Below are 23,192 nucleotides of genomic sequence, written 5' to 3'. Positions count from 1 at the left end.
TCTACACTCTTCACAAGTGTATTTTTCTTTCCAAATATAGAAAATTTGAAGTGCAGAATGAGATTTTTGGAGTGTTAATAACAATTTCCAAAATAAAAACTTTTAAAAAACTAAAATATAATCAAGCGTTTTTATCACAAATAGTCCCTGAAATTGACACACCCAATCAAGATGGTATTTAAAATTGAAAATCGATCAATGTAGTCTCTGAATATTATTGCTGAAAATTAATGTGTTCATTCAGTTAAATTTCCATCAAAACTTCTATTAATGACATACATGGCACATGTGGGACCCAATATAATTAAATATTCTCAACTACTCCAGTTGATTCTCGTCGAACCACGTCCACCATTGCGAGGTCTGATTCCTCCCTCCATCTGCAGCGCAGCTGCTGCCATGTGAGCACCCAAGAGGCTCTGACCTGTGAGCACCTAACCCAAGCACCAAGCCACCATCTTCCCCACCATATTTTGCAAAAACACACAATCTTTGAGAGACTAAGAGGAGGGAAAGAGAGAGAGGTCGAAATCATGGGATGGTTTCTTACATGTTTTGGTTCTTCCAAAGACAAAAAAACGTAGGAGTAATCAGAGGGAGTAATCAGGAGAGCAAGGTGGTGTGTGGAAGGGATTACCGGATTGGGTCAGAGGGGGAAGCAGATCGTTCGATCTCCTTTGTTCTTTTTTTCATTTTCAAATTTATTTAAAAGATGGTGGTTGTTTGGATTTGTAGGAATTTGGATGGTGGTGGTTTGGATTTGCAGGGAGGGAGGAAGGGTGCAGGAATTTGGATTTGCAAGGAGGAAGGAAGGGTGCAGTAGAGTAGGGTGCTCACTCAATCTTGGCGCGACCCTAACAACACCACAACTGGGCTCGATGTCGTGGACATGGCAGCAGCTGCACTGCAGACGAAGGGAGGAATCAGACCTCGCAATGGTGGACGTGGTTCGGCGAGAACCAACTAGAGTAGCTGGGAATGTTTAATTATATTGGGTCCCACATGTGCCATATCAACCATTAACAGAAGTTTTGATGGAAATTTAAAAGAATAACCACATTGATTTTCAGCAATAATATTCGGGGACTACATTAATTGATTTTCAATTTTAAAGACCATCTTAATTGGGTATATTAATTTCAGGAACTATTTGTGATAAAAGCCCTAGGCATCCACGTCTAAAAATGACATAAATCAAACCAACCACAAAACGGTCACCCGAAATCTAACGGCCGAATTACTCACACCGTCACCCGCCCGTCACTGGAGCATTTTCACCCACCTCCCTCCCCATTCACATCATTACAACCCATATCCCCAAGCTTCTTCTTCCTCCTCCTCCGCCTCTTCCTTCATCCTCTGCAAGTACTAAACGCTGTGTTTCGCCAACAATGCACTTCGATTCTCTCCAGAAATACTAAACGTTGCGTTTCGCTGAACTAGCGCGACCATGGCGAACTGGATCTCCTCCAAGCTCAGAGCCGCCGAAACTATCCTCCAACAGGTTCAATTCTTCTCCTCCATCTCCTCCCAATCCAGAAAACTATAAAATTAAACAAAAATTTAATTAGAATTAATCTTAATTGAATTAACTAGTCAATCTGCAATTTTTAATTTTTTGATTTTTGAGTTCGATCTGTTTGGAGTAGTAATGTAAAATCCGTGTGATTGTGAAATGGACGGTTCAGATCGATCAGCAAGCTGCGGAGTCGCTGCGGAAGAACGAGAAGCAGATCGCCGACGAATTGAGCTTGGACACGCCGACGAGAGCGGGGGGCAGTGTGCCTTTGAAGGATCAGTTGAAGAAGAAAACCCTAGAAAATCAAATTAGTGATTATCGCGGAAAATTAACCAGTGATCCGAGCTTAAACATCGTTAGTAATAACATTAACGTTAATGATGATGGTAATAATAGTAATAGGGAGAGAGATATTGGTGGAGTTCTGAAACCTAGGAAGACTCTTACTGACGGTGACTGGACTCAACTCCTTAGTAGCACACCGAATCGGGGAGCTACTTCTGCTGCGAATCGCGGCAATGGTTTCCCCGGGGTTCGGGGTTTGAGGAAGGATGGTAGGAGGCCGGGGAGTGCCAGTTCCACTTCGGGTTTGTCGGTTTTGGAGGCTAAGAAGAATCAAAAGAGTGGCGGTAATAATGTTGTGAAGTCGGCGCGGAGGGCAAGTGTTGGGGAAGGAAGTAAGTTGAATGGGAAAGTGAGTGATGGGGGGGAGTCTGGCTATTCGGTTTCAAATTCACCGGAGAGGGCTTCAAGTGTTGAGTTGAAGAGTGATGGTAAGATTTTGGAAGGACGAGAGTTGGATTATAGAGATGTGGGATTGAACACTTTGGAGGAAACAAAAGATAAGGGAAATGAAGAAAATGGTGGGCGTTTTGATTCTAAGGAACTTTCTGCTGAGGTTTCTTTACAGTCGGTGAAGAAGGACGATGTGGGTTCTAATAAGAAGTTAGGAGGGGAGAATGTGGGTGATCGGTTGAGGAAGCATGAGTCTATTGAAGCGTCCAGAAGTTCTACCTCTGAGGATTTAAAGAGAGGTTTTACTTCGGTAAGTGATGGGAGCTCTGAGTCGGACACAGACACAGGTTCAAGTTCTGATTCTGAGAGTGAGCGTGAGAAGGAGGAAAGGAGAAAGAAGAGGGAGAGGATTCTGGCAGAGAAAGCAGCAGCTAAAGCTGTGGAGGCCATCAAAGAGAGGGAAAATATGGTTGCCAGATTGGAGGGTGAGAAGCAGAGCTTGGAAAAAATACTTGAAGAGCAAGTGAAGCAACAAGCACAAGAGGTAACAATAAGATTATTAGGATTTTGTTGTTCTTATCATTCTTCCTAGGTTGGCTGCATTAATCCTCTTTGTCCATTTTTTGTTTTATCTAATGAAATTGAATGTCTTTATCATCTTGCGTAAAACGTTATTACTTGAATTTACCTTTGTTCACACTTCAGGCTTCAAAGCTGCAAATGACTATGATGGAAACCATGGAAGCGGCTGATTTAGAAAAGCAGAAACATAATAACACTAGAATGGAAGCCTTTGCACGGTTGGCTAAACTGGAGGTACTACAACCTTTTCCAATCTGTTTCTTATGTGTATTAGAAAAACAATTCTGTTTCATTCTGAGTTATGTCTAGAAGTATGAATTTCCCCTTTTGTCGAACTTTTTAGTCCGTGCTCATATTTAGGAATTTTGTTATTACTAAAGGTTAAAATTGGTTGCAGACTTCAAATGCAGATCTTGCAAAATCCCTAGCCAATGTGCAATGGAATCTACAAGTAGAGGTACGATTATATCCTGATTCAGATGATTGATGTGGTCCAATGGACATTTTATAATCTTCTGAATTGATGTTCTGAGCAATAGATAATTGTCCAGTTGGTTAAATTGTTTTGGTGGTTCAATTATGGTGGAGAAATAATACTTTAAAATTCATTCCTTTGCTTAAAGTCATTCCTTCTTGTCTATCATTTCAATTATTGGGGATTCGAAACGCTTCTCATGTGTTTTGGTTGCTTTGCATTATCAATACTATTGTTTTTGTTTTTTTACTCCTGCTGACATGTTTCCCTTTTTCTTCTTTTACTCTTTCGGGAGTCCAGGCTAATCAGGTAGCAGAACTCCGACAGCAAATTGAGTTAAAAGAAGTGAACCAGGAAGGTAAGTTCTTTAGAATCGTAAACTAATGAATTGGGTGTGGAAACTAGAAAAGTCCTCTTTATTTATTTTTTATTTTCATTTTGAAATATAAATTTCCTCTCGAGGGCTAAAGGATTTGAGTATAAACAAAAGTTCTGATTATAGTAGATTGAGAATAGAGACTGACTTTTTTTTGGCCTCATATTGACTTTATATTGTAAAGCAGTGAATAATTTCACAATGCAAGGAAATTTTCAATGTTATGTTGAAATCAATATCATGTTTGGTGTATCATCCCTTGGAACTCTTTTTCTTCTTGTAGAGCTCAGGAGGAAGATCTCCGACACTCATCAAACAAAATTATCTCTAAAGAAAGTAGCAGCGTCAAAAGGAATTGAACTTGAACGAGAAATTTTGGAGGCAGAGTATGCCTTTGTTACCGATAAATTTGTGCGATTGCAAGATAAGGTTAGAGGATTTCATTATAATATTCAAAAGCTGTGAGAGTTTTTAACTGCTGATCCATTAATGTCTTTCCTCCCTTTCTCTCTTTTTGTGTTAATATTTTACTTGGGCATGGGAAACTACTTTATAGAATATTGTGAAAAGTTAAAGCTTGATGGTGAATTCATGTGGTTTGCATACGGCTAAAGAAACTGGTCCAGTGCTGTTAAAAGTTGTGAATAGCTTGGGTTTTATTTGTCAGGTTTTTAGTGCAACGCCTCCAGGAATTGTGGATTTCCATCTCTTGAATACGTTCACTTCTATGATCAGATCAAACAATCTCTCTAAGTGACACCCTCGAAGCTAGATTCATCTGACTGTCATCTTTCCGTTTTTGGAAGTGAATAGATCCATTGAAGGATGTTAGGCCACAAAGTAATCAACATTTCATCAAGACTATGAACACTAAAACTGAAGCTTTTGACAGCATTGATTAAATGGTGTTTCCTGATAGAACTGTGCGATGATTCATGCATTGCTCACATTTTGTGATATTCCGTAATCATTTACAAGAAAAATTACGTGTTACATTTCAGGCACAGAAGCTGGAAGCAAACATTGAAATGACAAGGAAAGAGATAGAGGATCCAACAGAAGTAGAAATTGAGCTCAAGCGAAGGCTTGCTCAGATGACTGACCATTTGATTCATAAACAAGCCCAGGTTTGTCATTCCAACACCGTTCTTAATTCCCTTGGTCATTCAAGTGAGAGGATTTGTCTGGTTACCTAAATAAGACCATTAAAAAACATCTGGGTGTGCCTTTATCACCGACTTGTATGTTTATTGAAAAAATAAACAGAATATAATTAAGAAAGGAACGTAGCAAATAACTCAGAGATGCACCAGACTTGAAAAACGAACAACAAAATGGAACTAAAAGCTTTGAACATTTTCTGAATAGAATGATATTCCACTTGATGGTCAAGTTTTATACTGCTGAGACACCTTTAAGCTTCAATAGAGATGAGATCCGTTAAGTGAAAGTAACTAAGATGCACATTTTAAAAAAAAAATTTCTTTTGACAATCGACTCTGCATTCATATTTAAGAACAACAGGATCGATGCTTCCTTTAACCCCTTACGTACTAATTACGGAATTCGTGTAGCCTAGATTCTCAAATATTAGATGTGGTTTTTTTTTCTTTTTGAAAGGCTATTTTTTATGATTCCACTTGAACCAGGTTGAAGCTCTCTCCTCCGAGAAGGCAACTCTTCTGTTCAGAATTGAGGTATGTTGATTATACAGATAACTCTTTTGTGACGAAACTTTAATGCGCAAGATGATCTATCCGAGGGACAGTACTAAATTTATGCATCATGCAGGCTGTCTCGAGGTCACTAGACGAAAGCAAGTCATTGACTGAATTTTCCGCTGCCTCGTCAAGGGACATAGAATCGGGCAGACCTTTATTCGAGGACAGAATCCGGTCAGGCAGGAAGCACCTGGGTTCAGCACTTCAGCAATTGGAGTCTATATTCTTGGCCGGAGTAGTGTTTTTGAGGAGGAATCCGACTGCGAAAATATGGGCCGCGATGTACTTCGTGTGCCTTCATTTGTGGGTTATTTACATTCTAATGTCCCGTTCTCAGGCTTCAAATGAGATGAAATCCGGGGCTGTCATATCCTTGGAAAACATTAACAACACTGCTGGTGTATAGTTTACTATAATTTCTTTGTTTTTTTTTTTTTTTTTGTTTATTCCTCAATTTTTAGGAGGTCTCAATTAGGGAGGTGGATTGTCTGCCCTCCCATTTCCACACTCTTCCCATCTCCTCCTGTTTTGTGTGCGGTTAAGTCACGTCGATATTTTATATTCCTATTACTTTTTGTTTTATTATTTTTATAAACAAATCAATATAAAAGTTGACGCGGCTTAACCGTGACCACACAAACATGAGGGGATGGGAAGAGTATGGAAATGGGAGGGCATACATCCACCTCCGTCAATTAGTAGGGGTGTAATTTGTGCAGTTTTCCCCAAATGACTAATAAAGCAGTGAATTATCTGAACGGTAGGGATGTATTGTTATTTCGGAATTAATAAATATAAATCAGTACACAGCTTGATACTTTGCAGTGTATAAAATATCAATATAAGTGGAAATGTTGGTATGCAAATTTATAGAAATATCAAAGGATATGTTGATGTCAAAATTGGTTGCTTGAATAGAAATTAAGAAAATTTGCAACAGGGTGAGTGTATCAATTCATTTAAATTTAGTTGAAATAAGAGAAAATTTCTTACAAAAATATTAAAAGTTCAAAATCCGTAGTAGGTTCTGGCAAAATATCAATAAATGTCGTTGATATTCATTGATTTTCTTGTATCTCGTTGATATCGGATGAAATTTATATTTCACCGCCCCTTTCCATGTTGATCATTGATTTTTCGAATATTTTGACGAAAATATCGACAATTACATGAATATTATAAACATGATATTAAGTGTTTTCAAGCTTCAGCCTGAATTCAATGCTCGCTCTCATTCGATCACAGTTGTTTTCCATGAATATAGGGGTACTCAAGTTTGGTTAGGGCAGGAACTCACCCAAAAAAATTAAAAAAAAAAGTTTGGCTAGGATAACGAGTGCACCTCTATAGCCGAGTTTGAATTCTATCAAATTAGTTTAGATAAAATTAGGATATTGCTGCAAGTGACCCTTTACCATAATAATAGAAATGAGTTGAGCCATTGCATGACGGCGTGAGTTCAAACTCCTGCAAGTGGCCATTTAACACAATAGTGGAAAGGAGCTGAACTCTTGCATGACGGTGTGAATTCGAACTCCGTTGATGGCTAATCTAACATCTAATCTAACAAAATATACCGTTTTATCAAAAATAAAGATTAGGATATTCCTTCTTGCAAAGAAGAGAAACAAGTCCACATTTCATTCAACTGTAGTATTATACTTCGTTGAGGAACGAATAAATGCATACAATCGTTAAAATTCGAAGTATTACAAAAGAATCGGAAGCTAGCCGATCTTCAATCCGTCGCTTCTTCGTTCTACCCAGCTTGTTCTACACCTTCCACAGATGGCAACGTCTTACAAGTTTGAACAAACAGTTCGGCATGTCAAAACATAAACCTAGCAAATGAAATATATGCACTATTGAATGATCGAACCAGAACCTCCTAAGTTTACAGTTTTAACAAGAAGAAGCCTTATCCTACTAAGCGAGGTTAGCTGTATGAATCCTAGAACGCTACTACGCTTGTTTTTGCACCAAGTCTTCCGTTAGCTCCAAGTACTCCATGTCTTTTCTTAGTCTCTTTCCAAGTCTTCCTAGGTGTTCCTCTATCTCATAATCACATATTCTAGCACCTATAGGTTTTCGGTTCACATGCCCAAACCACCTAAACCGTTTTTCTCTCATTACGGCAATTCCTAATTCCGGATGCTCCTACTTTACCTTGGAGATCTAGTTTACAGTTTAAACCCCTGATTTTTCAAAATGTTTCTTCCTATGGATACCCTAGACTGTCGATTTCCAGACTTCTTTCGCACTCAGAATATGCGCACGCACTGATTGTGTGTTTAAATTGCTTCTTGTTTAAGCGTTTTCCATGTGTGGAAGACTCATCTTATTATTGCAGATACGCACATATATGAACTCAACAGCAGCACATGATAAGTTGAGAGTTATGCCTTCAGGAGGAAAAAATATAATTTCGAACAGATTGTAGCCTTACCAGTTTGGCTTTTCTCGAGGAAGATTACGGCTGTAGAGAGGAAACTCAAAGAGAAAAGTTGTTTTGAACCACAACGGCAAGTTCTTGTATATAACTGGAGGTAGCGGTATCAGAGGGCTGCAAAAGAATGAATAGAGGTTGGTCACAGATACTGCAATTCATACTCGAATGAAACTTGTGCCAAAAGAAAAGCTGAAGTTTACCTAGTCGATCTTTTATACAGCCTATATTCGTCTATGTTTCCAAACTTCTTATCTGCAGATTTCTGTTATTGTCCAACCACAAATCATTAGCAACTTTTCAAGTGCGACGAATTTTGGCAATAAGAAAGGGAAAGAAGCAAAACCTCAAGCAACGGGATGCCACTGATGAAAAGAAGCAACAGCGTGAGAAAGATTGGTCCAAGAATCACCAGCCACTCTGCACCTTCCAATACGGGTGTGGATGCCACAAATACTCCCCACCAAAGGAATATCTGAGCAACAACATTTATAAAAGTTCCATTTGAATTTGATAGAATTAACGCAAAGATACTAACATGTCGAAATTTCTTGGATGAATGATATTTCCACTTATCTGTGAGTCTCGTTACGTTATTACTTGTAAGTATGTGAGGCAAACAATGCAAGCATGTGAAGATACTAACCTCACCAAAATAGTTTGGATGACGAGTGTATTTCCATAGTCCGACATTGCACCATTTTCCTCTATTTTGTGGAGAACTTTTGAAAGTTAACTTTTGCTGATCAGCTGCAGCTTCAACTGAAAAACCGACAAACCACATAATCCATCCAATTATGTCTGCAGCTTGGATCAATGGCATTCTGTTGCTTGCATTAGCAACTGTTACAGGTAAACTCACAGTCCATACCCACATAGCCTGCAGAAAAATCAGGTTGCTTCTAAGAATCATATCAACTTTATCCTTCAGAGAACAAGCACAACGCAATGATAAAACCAAAAACAGGGAAAGCAAGAGAACCTGAAATATCCAGAAAACTGCTAACTTCCCTAGATTACCACGTATTTCATCAAAACGCCGATCCTCTCCCCATTGCAAAATCCTGATGAGGAAACGTTTTGAGAATTAAAATTGTGATTGGATTTCGATATAGGTAATGTTGTACTCGATACTCGACAATGCTGCAAGTATGCCAGATTAATAGAATGACACAAAAGCATCAAAATACCTCATCAGTAGAAAAAACCCGAGGCGAAGACCCCATATTATCACAAGCAAACTCAACACTACCTGAAGAAAAAAAAAAAAAACCCCGAAGATTTGCTTTATCCGTTATCAACACGAACTGCGAGCAAATTAAACACCTTTCGGGAGATAATAATACAATACCTGTCTAAAATGCCATGAACCTTTGACAACCAAAGTCAGAATAGCAAGTATAACAAAATTGGTACTTCCTGTGAAAATAAATTTAATCACAGACAAAAAACATGTCATAATTATATCAAAAACAAATCTGAGCATTTTCTTGGCAACCAAACAACCCAATCAGTTTCTAATTAGTATTGATAAGCAGGAAATTAAGTTAATTAACTATCAAATTCTCAGGAAATAAATTCAGTTCAGAGAGAAGAATTACCAGCAAAGTCAGTGACTTTGTCGAACTTGAGAAGAGCAGTGACTATGAAGAACAACAACTGATACCCCACCTTAATCAACAAAAAAACCATATTGCAGATATTCTAGAGAGAAAATTCAACCCAATAGGAAAAAAGATATACAAAACAGAAAGCAGAAAGCTTTTAGAGAGAGAGAGAGAGAGAGAGGTTACAGTGACAATGGCAGTGAGAGCTAAGAAATTGGAATCCAAGACTCTTCCCATGGAAATTGTTCTGGGTTTTTGCTCCTGAATAAAAAGCTCTATGCTTTTGCTTGCAGCTGCTGAGATATCAAAAAGTGGAAAGGAAGCTCTTCGAAAATTCAAAACAATAGGAAAAAGTCTCTGGCTGCAGTTTTAACACCATTGCTCTCTCTCTCTCTCTCTCTCTCTCTCTCTCTCTCTCTCTCTCTCTCTCTCTCAAAGCGGGAAATGTTATCCACACATCTCATTTTACTTCTCACATACTTTTTTAATTTTCAGCTGTCGAATCGAATGAATTGAAGAAGATCAACAGACAGAAATTATCAAAGGATGTGAGAAGAGTAAAATAAGGTGTGTGGATAGCATCCCCTTTTTTAGCAAACAAGCACAACTCGACAATAGAGTCATCATGTTGTCCCACATCGGAGACCTATTATAAAATTGATAAAATTTAAAAGGGTTTACATTAAGTATTTTAGGTCATCTCTAATGGATCCGGTTAAAGGGTCATAAGGTTAAAAATAATTTGAAATGACATAAAAACCATTTGCCAACCGAGGGTTAGTCCAAAGAGTTTGTGGGCCCCACAAGGCCAATACCCCAAATCGGGCCAACGGGTTGGTCATTTTCAGCCCTCCAGTGCCAGAATGTCAAGCTTGACATTTTGTCAGCCCTCCAGCTCATTAAAATATAATTTCCTGCAAGGCTATATAGGGCTAAAAGGATCCATTTAGCCCTCCTTTAGTTGGAGATGGCCTTATGTTAACTTTGATAACGTAACCTTGTAACTAAGTAGGCATTAAAGTGATTATCATCCGATACCTATTCAATTTTTCGGATTCATTAAAATATAATTTCCTGCAGGGCTATATAGGGCTAAAAGGATCCCTTTGGCCCTCCTTTAGTTGGAAATGGCCTTAATTGTTGACTTTGGTAGCGTAACCTTGTAACTAAGTAGGCATTAAAGTAATTACTATCCGATACCTATTCAATTTTTCGAATTCGGATGCGTCAAAATTAGAAATTCTCAATTCGGAGTTGGTCGGAATCGATTTTTCCTATCTAAGTTACACCCTATATGTAACCAAACGCAAATGATTTATTCCACACGCAAATGATTTATTCCACATTCTTTTATCAATATCAAAAATATACAATTAACAAAGACAAAGAATGAATGATCCTCATGCGGGTGCAATTGAGACTCTGTCAACCTCAATAATATAATCTAGGGTTGCAAAAGGAGGAATTTGCAGACCAGGGCCTAAATCTGCACCATTTTCTCCAAACCCCAAGCTTGGAGGAACCACCACTCTCCTTTTGCCTCCTGCCTTCATGGATCTCATCACATATTCTATCCCTTCACACACTCCCTTGCTGTAAGGCTGCTTTGACCCCACCACCAGAGCCAACGGCTTCTTCTCCCTCTCATATGTGTCCACAAACACCAGTCCGCTGCCTTCTACTTTGCCCTTGAGGTCGATCACCACCAAGTCCCCCGGCCTCGGTGTAGCCCCGCCGCCGACTCTTAACTCGCAGTATCTGCACTTAAAAATGCATGTGTTTAATTAGGGTTCGTTTGAAATTACTCACGTAAAACGAATTTATGCTCATAAGTCATTCTAACAGTGTGTATTGGAAACACTTTGTTAAACTGAGTACTTCTTGAAAAAACACTTGAAAAGTGATTCCTGAATGAATGAAAGCTTTTGAATATTTCTGCCAAACATTGTCGTAATCGTTTTTGGCTCTTCAAAAAGGAAAGGTAACATGAGTACATCCGAGGACGTTACCCACCCTACTCGGCCAGTACCGTTCTCACCTAGATATAAGTTCTGATGTGATTACGTGCATGTCAGTCGCTGTGATAGCTACAGTATTTATGTAGGGAGAGAGAAATGTACCTTATCCCATTAGGTAACACCACCTCTTCTTCTTTCTCAACATTTCTGCAAAAACACAACATGAAATTATATAATTTGGACTATTATGTATAATATATGTATATACATATATTTACAACCTTGTGTTTGACTCTTGTTGGGAGACCTCAAGGCGGGTCTTAATTTGCTCAGAGACAACACCAACCGTGAGAAAGGCAGCCCAAGCAAGGCCAGCACCAATCCCAAACCTCCTTGTCAAGGTGGAAGCTATCCAGTCTGTGGAGTCTGCCTTGGTTTTGGTCTTGGAAGGCTTTTGCTGCTCCGCTTTTACCGGCGTCGGCGGCTGCTCGGATGAACTTGTGCTGAGCTGCTGAATTGGTGTCGGAGAATGAGGCGGTTGTGAAGGCAGATTTTGGGGCGGAGGTGGCGGCGTTTGTGATGAAGAAGCAGAGAAGTGGTTTGGTCTTGTTAGAGAGTGGGAGATAAATGGTGAAGAACCAGAGAAGGAGGCCATTTCTAAGAAGATAAAAATGTTGATTGAGCTGCCAAGTGAAAAATGGGGAACCAGAAACTTTCTTCCTTTAAGTAGGTCCTACCTTATCCATGTATATGATGGAAAATTAAAATGGTGGGTTGCTCTTCCTTCTATTGGCCCACAAGCCTACCCTTTTTTGGGTCCTTGACATTGTTGACCGCCTCTATAATACAGGTGAATCCTATAAACACAAGTGCGGTTCATCTTTATTAAAGAGGAATAAGCAACGTGGCCGCTAAATGTAGTAGAAATGACATTATTATTTTGTATATCGGATTCTGTATGTCAAACTGTCAATAGTACTCCATTTGCATTAAGAACTATTGCCTTTTCACCTTAAGGTTCAAGCAACATGATACTCTTCCGACCAACGGACACCGGAAATCAAAACATCGATTACAACAATTGCCAATGAATTCTTTACAAACAAATACACAACCTTGCAAATGGCCGCACTGTTGGGAAAACAGAAATGAGGAGGAAACCGAAAAATAATAAAGGAAAATGAAAATTTTCAAATTGGAGTATATGTTAGGTCATGATCTTCAATCTCTTTCTCAGAAGTTGTTCCAATCAAATGTACAACTTGCCTTCATCCATATTTTGGCTGTCAAACAAGCCGATATTCACTGTTTCAGCCAGCCAGCTGGGGATTCTCCAGCGCAGGATGGCTGAACCTTCCGATGGCCACTGCCTACTTGTGCACTAGGTCTGTGCACTTCTGCTCATCGGCTTCTGCAACGGTTTCAGAGTAGCCATGATCTCAGCAAAAGATGGTCTCAATTTTGGATCTCTGCAATGTTAATTAGGTCAAATGTAAGGTTTGTTCATCTGCCTAAATACACATTTGAATTGATATACAAATGATAAGACTGTAATTACGAAAATAAAACAAGAAAAATAGATAACGAAAGCATACTTACGTTTGCCAGCATTTTCTAATGAGATCTGCAACTGCAGGATCTATATTATCTGGAATATCAAGACGGCGATGTTGAAATCCAACTGCACCAACAACTTGCATTGGGTTCATTCCCCCCCATGGCTGTTGCATCGTAGAGAGCTCCCATAATATGACCCCGTAGCTATAAACATCGCATCTGCACAGTCAACCAAATTTTATATATCAGTAAAACTCCAACCACGGAAACAAAAGTTACATATAATACAACATTTGGTGGGGAGTACACATACTTTTCATCGGAAGGTTCATTTCGTAGCACTTCCGGAGCCATCCATTCAGCCTGAAGATATAGCTTTCAAGATTTAATAAATCAAATATATGCAGCATTTGAGAAAGAGAAGTTATCAAGTAGGGCTTTACCGTCCCTGCAGTCGACCTTGATGAGAGAAATGTGCTGTTCTTCATTCGTGATAACCCAAAATCGCAGACCTAATAACAAGCAGAAAACTTCACATCCTACCCGTCCATTATATGTGTACAGGAATATCGCCAAAGAGATGAGAAACACACCTTCACAACCCAATTCTTGTCGACAAGAAGATTTGGAGACTTCAAATCACGGTGTACAATTACTGGAGTGCAGTTATGCAAGTAATTCATTCCCCGAGCCTGAAGATTTGATCATTGAAAAAACAAAGTTAAGCTAGATGAAGATATCAATTACAATACATGATTGTTGGCTCATACTGGAATAATGGAAAGAAAGAGAGAATATTACCGCATCAAGAGCCATCCTCAAGCGCCTTCGCTCATCTAATTGATTGTTAGGCCGGTGTAATAACCTGTATAAACTACCTCTGCAAAATATGACATATTAATAACGCATGAATATAATTAACCAAATCAACACAATGCAGTTCTTAACTTCTTATCTACATAAATATATAGACCAAGGTCAAAACAACGAAATTCGATAATTCAAAAAACACAAAATCAGTGCTGTGTTTTGTTTCAGCCAGACTACGACGCCAAATGAAGATCAATATTATCTATTTCTAAGAAACTGAGGGTAATAGTTAAAAATAAAGTACAATAAAATCCAATCCTTGTGAATGGTACTTGCGTTTTGAAGGAGACAAAATGGTTGTGTTCTTAAGGCAAAGAAGCTCCTTGTACTTGTGTAGAATTAAGAATCAAGAACTATTAGTTACGACAATATCTATGAAACAAGTTGAATTCCATAAAAGACACTCGAAAGTAACTGCTTCATAAAAAGAGAATGAAATTTCTGGAATACCTTGGAAGAAATTCTGTAACAATGGAAAGATTTGGAGGGCGAGTTATTGCACCCATGAAGAGAACAACATTAGGATGCCTGAGTCTTTTCATTATCCGAACCTTCAAATTTTACGAATAAAAGATTAACTTCAATATTTGAAGGAAATATTCTGGAAAGCACATTAAACATGGAAAATATTTCTACTTTACCCTCTAACTTCCTAAACATCGATTCCATTCCCATTCCGTTCTAATGTTTACTCCAGCAACCAAACGCTGCCTAAGTACATAGAAGGATACAATGTTACTCTAGGGAGAGAGAGAACTCCTTACTTCATTCACTGTAACTACACGAATCTAGAAAACCTAAAGCGAACTGAACCATGGTGGTCCCTGCAAAGTTTTAACTACATTTATATAAATGGTGCAAATAATTCTTAGGTTTAGTAGTGTACTCGCCCCTCGCCCTCTCAAACAATGTTTTTCCTTCAATGCCACCCCCTTGGCAGAATACTTCCCGTCCTCCCCAGCTAGTAAGGAGATAGCATGCATTCATGCCATAAAATGATTGAACATGAAAAAGTTCATGAAATGGGTGAAGGTCGAAGCTTGTACCTCACTTCTGAATTCATCAAGTGATTCGCCCAAAAAGTTTTGGTCTAGAAACCTCTTCACAGCAACCTCCTGTAAAACCAAATAACGAAAAATACTCAAAATGCCACAATGCGTGCAGACAATACAATGGCTCAACTTTTAGGAATAGCATCTTAAAACTTACAGTCCCATGCCAGTCTCCATGATAGACCTCCCCATACGATCCTGCAGTATACAGGGTGTATGAACATGTGAAATTAGAATTTGAGTATTGAGACGCAACACCATTTAGACTAGTTTTTTTTAGATATGAGAGGTAGAACATTTATAGCATAATGCAGAGGTCAGTACCAAGTCCAATACGTTCACCCAAGGTGATATCCTCAAAAGGAATCTCGCAGTCTGCAACATCATCAATTGTGACGTCAGATCTAGTGCTTTCATTACCTGCTGATCGATCTGATGTTCGCTCGCCTTCTGAACTAACTCCCAAAGCATCATGTTCACGGCCACCACTGCCCCTTGGTTCAAAACCACCACTTTCTGCATCTCCATCACTTCTCATACCCTGATCGCATTGCTTATTGACAGCTGCAGTTGTTGCAACCACAGCTGCAGCAGTAGCAGTGGCAGCAGCTGCCACAGGAAGTTCAAGAGTTGGGTCGGTACTTGACTTTGCTGCAGCTACTACCATAGACGATGCAACAACAGCTGCTGCGGCCGCTGCTGCTGCAGCAACAGGGACATTCTTTGTATGTTTAACTGGAGATGCTTCAGACTGTGATGAGATATTCTGGCCAGTTACTTCCCTCGTATCAAGTGGAAGGCTGACCCCTAAACCTTCCACAGGCTTAAGAATCTCCGGTTGACAAGAAGTACTAGTTTTAAGATTCACCCTTTGCTGAGGCAAAGGAGGCAGAGAGTGAGCTGGCCTTTTATCATCTTGACTTTTAGCTTTTTGTGTTCCAAACCTTTCTTTATGTTCGCTCTTATCTTCTGCCTGGCGCTTGGTCTCAACTGTTGACACATCTAACTCCTCTGGATATATTTCCCTAAACAGGTTCGGGGGAGCAACAACTCCACTTTCAAGTAAAACATCATGAAGCTTTTGAGCTAGATTTGGATTCTCCTTGGCAGCCACAATCATGTATTTGGAAACGTCCTTAACCTTCTTTTTATGAACGGCTGGAGAGCTAACACCTTCAGTCCATGAAGGGGATCTTGCATGCGCAAAAGGATAATTTGGCTTTCCTGGAAGTTCCTGCACCAGCATCTTTTCTACGTCAGAGGCATATCTAAATTCATCTGAAGGCATCTTGGGTTGTTCCTCGCATTCAGTTGGTCTGGGTAAATTTGCATGAGATATTGGTTTTTCTCTCTCTTCGGAATCCCTTGTGGAAGAAGCAAAATTTCTTAACCTGGATTTCTTCTCTAATTTTCCAAAGTCCGAATGTTCTTCATACGAACTCCCAACTCCACTACTGGAAGAAGCAACATGAGAGGAATCAATGTCTCTAGAAAAAGGATTGGCGGAAAAGTAAGATTCGTCATATTCTATATGTGATCCAGCTGCATCAGATGGAATAAGTGTGCCGGGGTCTGCCATCAGATCAACAATATACTCCCTGAAATTCACATTGTACATATCTTAAAAACAGAATACGATTGTGGAACTTCAAATGAGAAAAACATAAAGATACACACTTTAATGGCCTGAGAGCATTTGCGGCAATATTTGACAATTAACACGTCCAAAATACCTTATATATGCGTGTAGAATCATTGCTTAAGGCATGGAAAACAAAAAGCAAAAACACCATGTAATCAAGTCTCTTCATTAAAGGTAAAAAACTTGTAAGAAAGAGTTACCTATCATAAATTTTTACAAAGTTCATTGCAACATCACTGGACCCCGTGTATTGTTGTCCTTTCACCAACCGGCATGGGATGCTCACACTATCAGCCAAAACCTAGTTACCAACATAAAAGGTGAGTGATAAGCAACCAGTAATGGAAGACCATGGTATAAATAATATGATGGAACAAAGCATACATGCCACTGTAGAGAGCAAGTACCTTGAACAACAATGCACGATGTCGAGCTAATCCAATCCTCAGAGAACCCAGTGGCAAAACCATGCTACCATTGTTTGCTTTCAAAATGTAACTAAGATTTTGCCATTCTCTCAACATGTTTTCAGGATTCACAACTGGTCCACCCATGTAGTCAGCAACTAAAAGAGCAAGTTTTTGCACCAGATTGCTGTTTAGAAAAACCCGAGGATCTGAACTTGACTTTACAGCCATTTCTAGGGCCACCTGTTCAAGTTTCAACAAATTTGCATCGGCAGCTCGATTGACCAAAATTGCTTCCCAGGTGACACTATCTGACAAGGGTGCTCCTTGCAGATCAACAAGGGAAGGCATTCTTTCTGAGGTTGACTCCGTCAATATTCCATACAGATCATAGAACCCATCCACGACCTTGTCATCATAGCTAAGAGCATTGTAATTCTGTGAGAAGGGATAAATCAACGATATGAGACAGGTTAGAAAAAGAAAAAAATTAAACTTTAAAAAACTGAAGAGACAAATTAAATTTAAGAATCACTACATGCTGCTAGTGAAAACATAACATAGAACACAGACGTGAGCTTCTAGGTTGAAGGGTTAAATTTTCATAGCCATGTTGATGAGCAGCAGGACAGAAATACTCCAGTTTTTGGCGGTTGTTCCTGACGCTAGGAAACTATTTATTCCTTCTCAAAATGTAGAAGTCCCACCCACCCTTCACCAACTTCCCTTCCCAATTTTTGTGCAGGTATAGATTTTGTATATTCACTACTCGTGCTTTGACACAAGTAGTTGCAGATGATACACAGCACCGTTGATGATGACTTTCAACAACATTGTTTAAACTGCCAGCAGCTTATCAATAAAAGGTGTCCGGTGTCTCATTCATCACAGGTATTGATGAGGCAAGGATCACAGGAGCAATAATGTTGTCACCAATATCTTTCCGCAAAATTTTTTTTTTTACACTTTTGGCAACGAAGATAACTAAAGCCTAGTACTTAGAATACTATCATCTAAGTACATAAGACAACTTAACTTTCGTTTAGTTTCAAGCTGCCATATCATTAACATACTATAAGCGGAAAGTTGACAAAGCAAACAAATTCCAAGTTTAAATTAAATGAAAGGATGTTGATCACCGTTCGGTCTAGTTTGATTGTATTTGAAGATAACGAACAGTAAGTCAACCGAAATTCAATCAGAAAGTACACGAAAAGAAACGTACCCAATAGCGGTATGCTATAACTTCAGCTGGAGTATTATCAGGAGCACTAGACCCCAAGCTAATCTGCTTAACAGCCTCAATCTGAACTGCCTCTGGATCTTCCCTAGCACTCAACTCCAAAGCCAATTGAATCTGATACTCTTCTGTTATATCAGCATCCCTTGAGGTACTAGACCCCGAGTCGCGCTTACCTGTATCGGAAACAACATCTAAACCACTCCCACTAACAGCTGCATCAGGTGGCTGCTCCATTCTCTCGGCCCTATTGACATTTGAAGATGATGGGGGACTAGGGGTATGCCTATTGCCAACTGAATTCAACCAACCCGAAATCCCCGAAAAGGGTTTATGCTCAGAACCCTGATGGGACCTTGAGTGCAAAAGCCTTTCCTTTTCAGAGGACGACTTGCTAATGGACTTACTGCCCCTTGATGAAGCTGCAGACCCTTCTGAATCTTTTGATTGGTTGGACATGTTATGCAGTTTCTTAATAAGGTTCTTCATATTGTTTTCATAAGTCACAACAAAATCGAATGCCAAAGAAATAAAAATCTGGCCATAAGCATCTCCATTGTCTTGGACCAAGCATGAAATCCTAAGCACTAAATCACCACAAGCCGAAAAGCAATCCAAAAAGCTCTTTTTGCAGAAGCACTTAACAGAGCCCTTCAAAGGGTCAAAACCCCCCCAATCATATCTAAAATCCAGAAACCGCCATTCCAAGCAATACCCAGTAAAGTTTCAACCTTTACCAATATCAGGAAAACCCCAGATGCCTAGATTGAAAGTGCTTTCCAATTGAAAGTGCTTTTCCTCAGAGAAACAAAACCCCAGTATTGGATACCAAGTTCACCCCAGAAACAAATACCCAAAACAGCAAAACACAACAGGATTGTATCAATCAAATATCAAAACTTTGATCCATCCATGTTACCTCCTCCAAGAAGCAAAACTTTTCAGAAAGCAGAAACTCCCAGCTGGGAGAAATGGATCTTCTTCTTCTGTATTCAGAAACGGAAAAAAAAAAAGCATAGAGAAGGGAGAGCAGGGTATTGGTATTGGTATTGGTATTGGTATTGGTATGGAGAGGAGAGGGGAGAGAAAGAAAAATAAAAGAGAAAGAAAGGGGAGCAGGTAGCAGAGGCAGAAGACAGCAAAGACCAGCAAGTGGGAGAGTAAGACCTCGAAGAGAATGACCCAATTGAGGAGAGGAGAGGAGAGGGGAGAGAAAGTAAGAGATAGAGAAAGAGAAAGAGAGGAAGAAGCTTTTCAAGGATTATTCAGTCGCATAAAATAAAAAGGTTAAATTGGTGGGAAACACAAACACATCCAGTTGCTCTCTCCTCTCTCTCCTCTTTCTCCTCTTTCTCTCTCTATATATACATATATTTGTGTATAAACTGGTTCACTTATTCAGTCATTCTGTTGGGAAATTGGAAGTACCAAAAATCTAAGGGGTGGTGGTGGGAAATGAATTGGCATGAGTTGGAAGATGTATGGTAAAGTTAAACTTCAAGTATGATAAAAAAATAATAATAATAAATACATAAAAAAGTTAAACTGTAAGTGAGAAAAAGTTTGGACAAGTTCTAAGTATTTGCTATTCCGAGCAAAATAAAGGTCCTGTCCGTTATGATTAAACGTCACTTTTGGAGCTAAAGGACAAAACTCACTTGAACCGCAAGTAAGAAAAATCCACTCCCAACTCCCAAGTTCCTAACTGCAGACTTGGGGATAAACATTATTAAATGACATGTTTGTATAATTTTAATTTAGGAGATTGAGTTCACCAAATTCTCTTTGAAATTGCATACTAATTTGGCTCGAATAAACATTAGCATTGCCACGTCGGATGGAATGGATCTCTCTTCATGCATATTAGAAAGTATCAAATTGATTATGATAACTGTTATTAGCACTTAAAAAAAATGAGAATTTTGAAGTATCAATAATAATTCCCTTGATTTTATCAAAAACTAGGGAAACCAAATTTTGTGAATCAAATGATGTAGATGTTGATGATTGGATTATTACTTAAATATTGATTAACGTGTTTATTTCCTATTAATGACACATCATTTGCTTTGCAAATTTAGTTTCTCTAACATTATACTATAAGTTATTTACTAATTCACTTCAATCAAAATGAAAATCAATTTGATTACTAAAATGACGTTGTTCTTGATAAATTATTTTATATGCTAATTGAAATTTGAGAAATAAAGTTGATGCATAATAAGCAAAAAATTGAAGTGATTTTTTCACATCATTTTTTATCCCGTGCATGTTTATTTTTTGTTGCATAAATTAAAGGAGAACTAAGGGAAAAAAACAAAGACGATGTGCACAAGGAGAAAATGAGTGTGCAAAAATAATTTCCTACAAAATAATGAACTCTATCCTTGCATTCCCTCCTTAGGGGGATGAGCACATTCCCATTGAGAATGTATCTTGATCGTACAAATTTTAAAATTGGAACCGTTTTATTTCTTAATTTTTATTTGAAGATCACCTCTACAAAAAATCATTTCAATCGGAAATAAGTTGAACGGTTATGATCGTTGATTTTATCCGGTCAAGAGTATTCGTAAATGAGAGATATGTGCATCCCTGCACAAGGGGATACAAGTATTATCCATATTCTAATAATATCTCTCCTAAAGATTCTAATTCCTTCAAAATTAAGAGTTAAATGATTCACCTTTGCACCACAAGGTACCAAATTCGATTCCTCTCCCTTAATATTGCTTGTATAAACTTAAAAGAAAATTTGAATTTCTTATTTTTGTAAAGGTATCACTTGTCCTAGTAAGCATGTAAATAAACGAATATAACTTCTTAATTTTTAATTCTAATTACAAATTAATAAACATGCGGGCTTTTGTTCATGTTGTATTTATAGTTTCAGATACGTATAAAAACAAAAAATATGTAAATTTCACATAATGAGCTCTCATTTGATATTTTGTTTTGTTGTTGTGGAAATTCCATTGTGCTACTTGTTCAACTGAATTTTTTCAGTGTTCGAAATTATTTCGTGTATTTTTTTTCTCCCATAAAATATTTTCTCTAAATAATTATCTTACGAAATTCAACCCGCAACCTCATCTATAACATCTCACATCGTCCAGGGGAGTGGATCATGTAAGCCTTATATGTATATTCTCATCTCTACCTAGCACGAGGCCTTTTGAGAGCTCACTGGCTTCGGGTTCCATCAGAACTCCAAAGTTAAGCGAGTTCGCACAAGAGCAATCTCATTATGGATGACCATTGAGAAGTTCTCGAGTGAGTTCCTAGAAACAAAACCGTGAGGGCGTGGTCAGGGCCCAAAGCGGACAATATTGTGCTATAGCGGAGTCGAGCCGGGGATGTGGTGGGGGTCTGGGCCGGGATGTGACAATTTGGTATCAGAGCCAATCCCTAGTCGGAAGTGTGCTGACAAGGACGTCGAGCCCCTAAGGGGGTGGATTATAACATCCCACATCGCCTAGGGGAGATGTGGTGGGGGTCTGGGCGGGGATGTGACAATTTGGTATCAGAGCCAATCCCTAGTCGGAAGTGTGCTGACAAGGACGTCGGGCCACTAAGGGGGTGGATTATAACATCCCACATCGCCCAGGGGAGTGGATCCTGTAACGAGTTCGCGCAAAAGCAATCCCATGATGGGTGACCACTGGGAAGTTATCGTGTGAGTTCCCATAAACAAAATCGTGAGGGCGTGGTCGGGGTCCAAAGCGGATAATATCGTGCTACGGCGGAGTTGAGCCCGGGATGTGGTGGGGGTCCAGGCGAAGATGTGACATCATCTTTGTTCTTTTTTTTTTATCATATCTTTTATTCACAACCCTAATTCTTCAACAACCTCATGTTTTTTGGAGGGAGATATTGTATTTGCGGGCCATATGACAATAAAGCTTGCTATATTTTAGGGAGGAATGAGCCCTAGTATGTTGAACACATAGATTTTTATTTTATTTTTTTGGCTTTTTGTTGTGCTTGAAGATAAATTGAATTATTTCCTTGAATTATTATATTTAGTAACTTCTATATATATATATTGATAGATACATAATCCCATATAAAATTCAAGTTATTAACTACATTGAAAAAGATATGAAAACTATCCAACTCACAGTGAAACAGAGAAGAAAAAGTTGGAGGTCTTAAAAAGAAATGGAAGCTTGAATTGATATCTTTTAAGTTGAACAGATTATAGAAATGAGAGAGGGTTTACAATTTATATTTTCCTATAAAAAAAAACTAACTATACAATCTTTAACAATTCTTTTGGTAGTTTTCATCAACTAGACAATCTCCACCATTCAATTATAAACCAATCTCCATTATATATGTGTTAATAGTACATATATTATATATAAACTATACATATACATAAATGCGCGCACGCACACACGTATATACGCATGCCCTCTACAATGGAAAATAACAAATAAATCAAATTTAGTTGAACAAAATTCACTTTTATATTCAGATTTATGAGTCTTACAGCAAAGAGCACAAGGCTAGCTAGGCTACGTATTGTAAGTGTCACAATATTTGGAAAAGAATAAAGTAATGTATGAATTTTTTCCCAATATAAATTAAGAATAAATCTTCAAAGGTAATTAACAAAGTACAACCTTTGTAATATTATATCTTGAAAACGTAGTTGACCAGTTAAATTCAAAGCTCATAGCTCGAAAATAAACAAACCCAAGTGATTTGTTAGCTCCTCTATTAAAAATAACAAGCTTTGAGCATGGCCCCGAGAACAATGGAAGAGTACATGGTTTCTTCTTTTAATGATGTAAGATTTTTATATCTTCACGTCCTCATACGTCTTTTTATGTGTGACGAGTTTTCAAGTTTACAAGTGGACAACATAAATTGGATGACGTAGAATATGTGTGGTTGTTGGGATTCACACGTGTGCCAACCTACTCTGATACCACACATTGGACAACACAAATTGGGGCGGACATGGAACACACGTGGCCGTTGAGCTTCAAACGTGCAC

General features: G+C 38.6%; 4 protein-coding genes across 9 annotated transcripts; 1 reads left to right on the top strand and 3 right to left on the bottom strand.

Annotated features, from left to right (window-relative positions):
• Positions 1 to 1,186: 1,186 nt before the first annotated feature.
• Positions 1,187 to 6,225, top strand: LOC103438078 (golgin candidate 2-like). Of its 2 annotated transcripts, XR_011582451.1 has the most exons (10): positions 1,187 to 1,504; positions 1,689 to 2,798; positions 2,960 to 3,070; positions 3,234 to 3,293; positions 3,612 to 3,669; positions 3,971 to 4,116; positions 4,689 to 4,814; positions 5,337 to 5,384; positions 5,479 to 5,887; positions 6,111 to 6,225. XR_011582451.1 is itself a non-coding variant. In XM_008376620.4 (9 exons), the coding sequence occupies exons 1-9, from the start codon at positions 1,451 to 1,453 to the stop codon at positions 5,812 to 5,814; spliced, it is 2,049 nt and encodes a 682-aa protein (XP_008374842.4). In that variant the 5' UTR covers positions 1,187 to 1,450; the 3' UTR covers positions 5,815 to 6,225. The 2 variants fall into 2 exon arrangements, 1 of the variants encoding a protein (XP_008374842.4); XM_008376620.4 differs by having other exon boundaries at positions 5,479 to 6,225.
• Positions 6,226 to 6,987: 762 nt separating this feature from the next.
• LOC103438075 (uncharacterized) lies at positions 6,988 to 9,900 on the bottom strand. 4 transcript variants are annotated; one of them, XM_008376614.4, is made up of 10 exons: positions 9,648 to 9,900; positions 9,456 to 9,525; positions 9,206 to 9,273; positions 9,045 to 9,106; positions 8,837 to 8,918; positions 8,501 to 8,734; positions 8,201 to 8,329; positions 8,058 to 8,119; positions 7,855 to 7,971; positions 6,988 to 7,187 (listed from the first exon to the last, which is right to left on the bottom strand). In XM_008376614.4, exons 1-10 carry the CDS (start codon positions 9,696 to 9,698, stop codon positions 7,136 to 7,138), a joined length of 927 nt encoding a protein of 308 aa, XP_008374836.3. In that variant the 5' UTR covers positions 9,699 to 9,900; the 3' UTR covers positions 6,988 to 7,135. The 4 variants fall into 4 exon arrangements, with proteins under 4 accessions (XP_008374836.3, XP_008374837.3, XP_008374838.3 ...); XM_008376615.4 differs by having other exon boundaries at positions 6,988 to 7,249; positions 9,648 to 9,898; XM_008376616.4 differs by having other exon boundaries at positions 6,988 to 7,206; positions 9,648 to 9,898.
• An 881-nt stretch (positions 9,901 to 10,781) lies between these two features.
• On the bottom strand, positions 10,782 to 12,406 carry LOC103438076 (peptidyl-prolyl cis-trans isomerase FKBP17-2, chloroplastic-like). Its single transcript, XM_008376618.4, has 3 exons — positions 11,701 to 12,406; positions 11,582 to 11,626; positions 10,782 to 11,219 (listed from the first exon to the last, which is right to left on the bottom strand). The coding sequence occupies exons 1-3, from the start codon at positions 12,072 to 12,074 to the stop codon at positions 10,862 to 10,864; spliced, it is 777 nt and encodes a 258-aa protein (XP_008374840.1). The 5' UTR covers positions 12,075 to 12,406; the 3' UTR covers positions 10,782 to 10,861.
• A 62-nt stretch (positions 12,407 to 12,468) lies between these two features.
• Positions 12,469 to 19,654, bottom strand: LOC103409789 (probable serine/threonine-protein kinase SIS8). Of its 2 annotated transcripts, none has more exons than XM_008348580.4 (13): positions 18,173 to 19,654; positions 16,948 to 17,385; positions 16,741 to 16,841; positions 15,223 to 16,496; positions 15,056 to 15,096; positions 14,893 to 14,961; positions 14,297 to 14,397; positions 13,778 to 13,856; positions 13,570 to 13,668; positions 13,420 to 13,488; positions 13,290 to 13,339; positions 13,019 to 13,195; positions 12,469 to 12,888 (listed from the first exon to the last, which is right to left on the bottom strand). In XM_008348580.4, exons 1-13 carry the CDS (start codon positions 18,674 to 18,676, stop codon positions 12,801 to 12,803), a joined length of 3,090 nt encoding a protein of 1,029 aa, XP_008346802.3. In that variant the 5' UTR covers positions 18,677 to 19,654; the 3' UTR covers positions 12,469 to 12,800. The 2 variants fall into 2 exon arrangements, with proteins under 2 accessions (XP_008346802.3, XP_017180889.3); XM_017325400.3 differs by having other exon boundaries at positions 15,319 to 16,496; positions 18,173 to 19,649.
• Positions 19,655 to 23,192: the final 3,538 nt, after the last annotated feature.

The sequence above is a fragment of the Malus domestica genome, chromosome 06 (genome assembly GCF_042453785.1).
Source record: "Malus domestica chromosome 06, GDT2T_hap1".
In the NCBI taxonomy this organism is placed as follows: Eukaryota; Viridiplantae; Streptophyta; class Magnoliopsida; order Rosales; family Rosaceae; genus Malus; species Malus domestica.
Note: the sequence above shows the minus strand (reverse complement) of the source record. Positions and strands in the feature narration are given on the sequence as shown.